The sequence below is a fragment of the Bos mutus genome, chromosome X (assembly GCF_027580195.1).
Source record: "Bos mutus isolate GX-2022 chromosome X, NWIPB_WYAK_1.1, whole genome shotgun sequence".
Classification (NCBI taxonomy): domain Eukaryota; kingdom Metazoa; phylum Chordata; class Mammalia; order Artiodactyla; family Bovidae; genus Bos; species Bos mutus.
In genome coordinates, this window is record NC_091646.1 from 54,149,311 (window position 1) to 54,156,391 (window position 7,081).

The following is a 7,081-nucleotide window of genomic DNA, read 5'->3' on the forward strand; positions in this document are numbered from 1 at the left end:
GTAGACCACCCCTTAGTTGAAAAGATAATGGGGAACCTCCCTGGCTGTCCAGTGGTTAGAACTGCGCTTCCACTGCAGGGGCCACAGATTCAATCCCTGGTTGGGGAACTAAGATCCCCAAACCATGGCAGCATGGCCTGCCAAAAAGATTTTTTAGAAAAAGAAAACAGAAGCTCAAGTCCACGCATGTAGTGAGATCAGAACCTAGAGGTGGCAGCAATGTTTTATACATTTTTTGTCTTTGGCTCTTAGGATTAAGACCCTCCATGCCCAGATTATTGAGAAGGATGCCATGATCAAAGTACTCCAGCAGCGTTCCCGGAAGGAGCCGAGTAAGACAGAGCAGCTGTCATCCATGCGGCCAGCAAAGTCGCTGATGTCCATTTCCAATGCTGGATCAGGCTTGCTCTCCCATTCTTCAACCCTGACTGGCACCCCCATCATGGAAGAGAAGCGGGATGACAAGAGCTGGAAGGGGAGCCTAGGTAATGACAGTAAACACAGCAGATTAAAGTGACATGTTTAGAGAGAACCCTGACTGGGATACATGCCCACATGGCAATGAGAAGGAGTGATGGTCCTGATTTTAGAGAGGAAGATACACCAGGTTCAGTTTTGTCATCCTGAGAGGCTGACTACATATTTAGCGGAAAGTGTGAAGTCTCACTGAGAGAACACTGGTTGAAGCCACAGGCTGATAAGAATCCCAAGTTCTCTTTGGGAAGGAAGATAACGTCAATTTCCTCTTAAAAATCCTCAGCTTTGGCTTTTGCCACGTGGAACCTTTTGTCTTTGTCCAAAGCCCATGTGGCTTTCGTATCATTCACCATTTCAAAATTCCAGCTTTTTCTGTGTTCTTTTCTCCCATATAATAGGAGGACGCAGAGTTCTAGTTAACCTAAGTGGAGCTGGGTGGCAGGTTTTTGTTACCAGAATGTTCTGAGAACAGAATGTACTTTTTCATTCCATTCCTGTCCATTCCTTCCCCTCTAATCAAAACCCCAGAACTTTTGTGGATACCACGAGGCACATTTTTTAGAGCCTGAGGAAACAAGCTCGCTCTTTATATTTTTTTATTTTAGCTCTTTTTGTTGATTCTAATACCTCTCTTGGTCCTCTGACACTTGCACTGTCCTTTGGTTAGAGTAGGTATTTGGGGGACCATGGTCAGGATGAGAGCCTTAGATCACACAATTACCATCACACCCATCTGCGACCACAGAATCCTTGCTTCAGTCCTTTTCAGCTGTCTGCTAATAGCTAGTGTTGGTTACAAGTGGAACCAAGCAGAAGCATTCTGACAGCTTGTTGGAAATCAATCACCATTGAAAAAATAAATCAAAACAGATACCCAGGACACTTAAAGGTTTAATATGGTGTGCTGGGGGTTAGAGAATGAGAACCAGAAGGGATCTGCCCCGTCTGAAAGAAACTTTGAGCCAGCCCTGGTGGGGGGTGCCTGACAAACTAATCCCTGGGTTCCCTGGAGGCACAAGGAAAGAATTTGAAACTGTTCCTATTTCCTCCTGAACCTCCTGCAAGGAAGAAGAGGTCATCAGGTGTCTGTTGGAATAGCCTGTAGTTTTCTAAGTTCTCTCCTTCTTTCTTTGGTAGGTATCCTCCTGGGTGGAGACTACCGTGCTGAGTCAGTTCCTTCCACCCCTTCACCTGTGCCGCCCTCAACTCCCCTGCTGTCAGCTCACTCCAAGACAGGCAGCCGGGACTGCAGCACCCAAACGGAACGGGGAGTAGAATCCAACAAAACCAACGTTGTAGCTCCCATCTCTGTTCCTGCTCCAGTTGCTGCTGCCACTGCTGCTGCCACCATCACTGCCGCCGCTGCCACCAACACCACCACCATGGTAGCTGCTGCTCCAGTGGCTGTTGCTGCTGCCACTGCTCCGGCCACTGCTGCCGCCACCACCCCGTCTCCAGCAACTGCTGCTGCTACTCTGGCTGCTGCTGTTTCTCCAGCTGCCACCGCAGCTCCAGTTCCAGCTACTGCCTCTGCTGTCACTGCCACTGTTGTTGCTCCTGTTGCTGCCACCGCCATTCAGGTTGCTCCAGCTGTTCCGGCTCCAGTTCCAGCTCCAGCTCCGACTCCAGTTCCAGCTCCAGTAGCGGCTCAGGCTTCTGCTCCGGCTCAGACTCAGGCACCAACTCCAGCTCCGGCTGCGGCTGCTCCTCCAGCTCCAACTCCAGCTCCAGCTTTGGCTCAGTCTGAGGCTCCTGCAAGTCCAGCCACCGGTTCTGGACCACGTCGTTTGTCTACACCAAGCCTGAGCTGCAATCCGGATAAGCCAGGTAAGGATTCTCTGGGTCAGGTAGCTCGGGGTTTTGCCCTCAATTATGGATTGGTGGGTTGGCCTGATGTGTAGGCACAGTTGGTCATGTGGGCCGGACTTTTCAAGTGCTAAAGCAGATTCATCAGAAGAGATGAGGGCAGAGAGTCTGTCGAGGACTTCTCCAGGACAGGAATGGGGATGAGGCAAGGTCATTTTCCAAGTAACAGTAAATGCTTGGGTGAGCAAGATGCAGAGGGTAGTGGGCCAGTCTTACTTTGCCATAGGCTTAAATATGGGCTCTAAAGCCATTTCTCAAATTTTGAATGTTTCTGAGCTGCCAATGCAGGGGGTGTGAGTTTGATCCCTGGTAGAGGAACTAAGATCCCACATGCTGCACAGTGTGGCCAAAACCTTTTTTTTTTTTTTTTTTTAAAGAAATGAGGATATATATCTATGGCTGATGCATGTTGATGGATGGCCGAAACCAACACAATATTGTGAAGCAACTACCCTTCAATTAAAAATAAATAAAATAATTTTTTAAATGAGAATAAAATGTGAGTTTTCACCTTGTCACTAAGTGTTTTCTAAACCTTTATTTCCATTTAGATGGCTCTGTTTTCCACTCCAACACTCTGGAAAGAAAAACTCCCATTCAGATCCTGGGACAAGAGCCTGATACAGAGATGGTGGAATATCTCATCTAAACGGTCGAATCAAGAACTGCAGTGTATCAGCAAGAATGCTTTTAATCATTCTTCCCTTTTGTTTGTTCTTATTTTGAGGGTGAGGACAAGGGTTGGGGGAGGGGATTTTTTTAAAGGAACTTTTTATTGAATCAACATAGTACTTAGGTAATACCATACGAACTCCAGTCTGTTCTGGTACCCTTAGGGAGTACCTCTAAAGCCAGATCCATTTGAATGTGCTCTAAAGTTTATTGTTTGGATTTATACAACTACTAGGACTGTTAATAGCTGGATATACATCAGTGTTCTCAACGTGCTGAAATTTGTTTCGCATTTCCATATTCCAGATCATTCTTTTATAGAAGAGCACAGTATGTTTGGAAGACCGTGTGTAACATGTAGTTCAGAAGTGGGAAGCCAGAGAGGATTGAGGTGTGTGCTGTTTTGTATGGTTACCACCTAGGCAGCATCCAGAGAGACCTCTTGCTTTGGGCTCATGAAAGGGAATAGTTTTAGAAGCTGTGTAAACTGGAGAAAAGGTAGGGAGTATTGGGGTGCGGAAGGGTGCTGGAGTTAATTTCCCCCTCCCAATTTCCCAGCTACCCTGGGCCAGGAGATTGTGTTTATCTTTATTTCAGTGGTGCTTTGGAAGTGGGTTCTTTTGATTCCCCTCGTGGAGGTTCATACATTCATATATATACTCTGGAGTAATTTATGCATTTGGATAATTAATATATTGCTTTCAGATGCTAGGAGAGTAAATTAGCTGAGTGATGCACAACTTCTCTCTTAGGGAGTTAGACCACCTGAGGCCTTGACGGGCAGTTGCATGAGGTGCTGTATACAGACTTGTGTAGTCTGTGTGGAGCCAGGAACACAGCTTGCTTGCCTTTCCTGAGACCAAGCTGCTCAGTGTTTATTTCTTCTCCAGCACAAATTCACTGGCTGTGTCACCAGTCTCAAACTGCTAATCATTAGCAAAATGACGAAGCATTTTTGTTGACAGGTTGAAGGCTTTGAATTTCTGGTGACTGCGTTGAAATGACTCGTGTTGTTTTCCCAAATTCTTCACATACGTCTTAAAAGACAAATTTGGCTATCACCTCCGATGGAATAGCATCAGAAGCCCAAAGTACTATGCTGCAGTCGGGGAGAGGGTGCTGCAGCACTATTCTCAGCTACCTCTTCACACTGCCAGTGACTTCATCTTGGAACACCTTTGGAGAGCAGCAGGAAGCACACGTGTGGGCAGGGACCAATGAGGCCATAGCCCCAAGCTTTGCCTTTGGGCTGCCTCTAGGGACACAGAAGGGCTGTCTGTTGCCACAGGTCTCTGCTCTGTCACCTCTCTGCCCTTCATTAAGGTGACAGATCCACAGACAATGTCATTAAGATCAGTTTTCAGGGGTATCGGGTGGGGGGTGAGGGAAGAAAGGGAGGTGTTAGATAAGGGTGGGGGGCATAGGGGTTTGGGGATGTGTTAGATAGAAACCAGATTAATAGAAGAGTAGGCCTGATATATCACATTGTGAGGCATAGTGGCTGGAAGAACTTTAGCTATATAGCCCTACCCCCTCATTTTAGTAATGAGGAATCTGAGACCTGGAGAGGTTAAGTGACTTTTTCAAGACCACACTACAGCTTTCCACTCTGCCAGTTACCATGCTGATTTTGGGAAACATTTTTTCTATACAAAATGCTCCCGTTTAAGAAGAGACACCAACATAGTCCAGGGCACATGCGTTTTGGACAGTGTCCCTGGTTTGAGTAATTTGTCCAACGTTTTGAATTCCTTGTTTCTCATGCAGTGCCTTTTGCAAGGTTTTTGCTTTCCTGATCCTTATTTCAAAAGAGTCACGTGAAACATCCCCCTAAGAAATCAACCTCACTTCTTCTCTTGCTATGGGTTTGGGTATCAGATCATTTTACAGGATTCCTCTGCTAATGTAGGAATGGCATATTTAACAATATTTTTGTATTGTTCCTGAAAGGAATTGTTTTGTCTGTGGTGAGGGGGAGACAGGAGGGAAGGTGATGTAACTTTTAAGCCAGTCATGACTGAAATTTTCAAAAATGAATGATCATCCTACACAAGTCCTCAGTCATCAACTGAATCCCAAATAGAAATTAAAAGTGCAGTTGTGTTAATACTCACTTATACTACCCTTTAGTCATGGGGGGAAACCCTCACATAATAGAACCAACAAGTAGCAAACCTCAGGACTGCTACTTTCTATTCAGATAAATAGAAAAGAAAAAGAAGAAACCAACATTTCATCTACTCCTTTCATGATTATGACACATTGCCAAGTTTTTGCTAGCTCTGGGAGCCATCCTTTTAATCACATTTTGTAAGGTGACAAATGTCATACATTCCACACTGTGTGGCAGCCATCTCTTTAGACTCCTATTTTTGAGGAAAAGAAGAAGTTCTTGGCCAACTACTATTTTAAACTTTTCACAACTTCTCTGCCCCCTCACACCAGAGGGAGTCCCTTTTGGCTCAGTTTTTAATCCCAGGTAATTTGCTAAAGTAATACGGAACATCTAAGAGATGGAAGAAGTCCATGTCAGTGTTTTCTGTTTACTGGGAGGATAGATCCAGCCTTTTCAGAAAATCTCAATAGGTGTCATTTTAAAAATTCAGGTTTATGAGAGAAATCTCAAGTTAGCCACCTTTTCATGATTGTGTCGAAGTAATAACATTTTGGGGATTTTTCTGGACTCCCACTTATCTATGCATTTTACTGGCACCTCAGGACAGGAGGGTGACCTTGTTGTCTTAACTTGTACTGCCTGGTGGTCTCTGGGGACCTTCTGAGTCAGTTGTATACCAGTGTCCCATGTACAGAAAAACTTCATTAAAATAAACATTACTTGATATAAAACTCCTATCAACAATTTTTTATTAAATAAAACTAGCTTGAGCTGTATTTTAAGACCATGTATCTGATTATTATTTTAATGAAGGATTTATTCTCAGTGCTGCTTTTGAGCTTCAGGACGACAGGATAGTGGGAACCTAAAATATCTGATGTCATCTGCCATGGGAAACACACCAAGAGCCCAGTCGTGCATTCTTTTTCTTGTTACAGAGTGGGTGGGGACACCAGTTGAGAAATGAACAAACTGATTGTGCAGACTACTTTTTTATCAAGAGCCTAACCACTCATAATCCGGCAGCTTCAAGTGTATACATATGCACTAACTTTTATAAATGATATTCTCTTGTCTGTTAGCCATGCAATCTCATTATCTCAATTGCTCATTCACATTTGGAATGTGTTACTTAAAATGTGTGCAGTCTTGTTGAACATGTTTTCAAAGGAAGGCATCAGCTATGGGCTAATTGCCACCAATTTCAGCCCGCCATGATCCTTGGAAATATATCTTCCAAGTACCATCCATCATCAGTTAGACAACTGTTGGGAGTTTGTTTATTTTTCTCTGGTAGCAACTATGGGTTACATGGAGCCATCAGAACTCCTTCTGGCCTCCCTTGTGATTGATGGCATGTGTTTGTAGAATGGATAGCTGAGGTTGGCAGATGGCTGGACAGAAATCACCTTTGATTTAAAATGTATGTGGCCCCATAATGATGGAGACCCTGTTCTGTAATCAACTGAGCTAGTTCCAATAAAGTTAAGCAGGTTTGAATCCACTTTGTGCCTATCTTTTCACTGATAATAAAGTTAGCTATTTTAAAATGTAATACTGTGTGGAAAATGCTTTGGTGTTTACCCAGAAGAGGCTTTATTTATGCTGTATCAGTGATTACTTTCAATTCGGTATCCAGTGAAATTGCCTTTGAAGGGCAGCATGTGGCAGACTTTGCATTTGTTTAAAGTATGGAATGTGATTATAAAGTAGTAAGACAACATCACCATGGGCCACATGGTCTAACTGGTTCCTTTATATATTCAGGCAGCATATATTAAAAGCTTTGCATCTTTTTATCTCCTGGTTCCAAGGGATAAAGTGATGGCCACCCAAAGCAGAGAATTCATCCTTGGGTTAGCATTTTGGAAGGCCCCTTGATGTTCCTTTTGTACCCTTGTTCTTATGCCAATTCATCAGTTTTGGTTGAGGGAGCTTGTTATTAAAAGC

At 44.1% G+C, this 7,081-nt stretch overlaps 1 protein-coding gene across 8 annotated transcripts in view; it reads left to right on the top strand.

Moving 5' to 3' along the window:
* Nucleotides 1-6,635, top strand: part of AMOT (angiomotin) — a 68,407-nt gene extending 61,772 nt beyond the window's left edge. For all 8 annotated transcript variants that reach the window (XM_070366308.1, XM_070366307.1, XM_070366311.1 and 5 more), the window contains 3 exons: nt 253-485; nt 1,615-2,304; nt 2,895-6,635. In XM_070366308.1, coding sequence (XP_070222409.1) covers nt 253-485; nt 1,615-2,304; nt 2,895-2,992 — 1,021 coding nt within the window. In that variant the 3' untranslated portion in view covers nt 2,993-6,635. The remainder of the gene's footprint in view (nt 1-252; nt 486-1,614; nt 2,305-2,894) is intronic.
* Nucleotides 6,636-7,081: the final 446 nt, after the last annotated feature.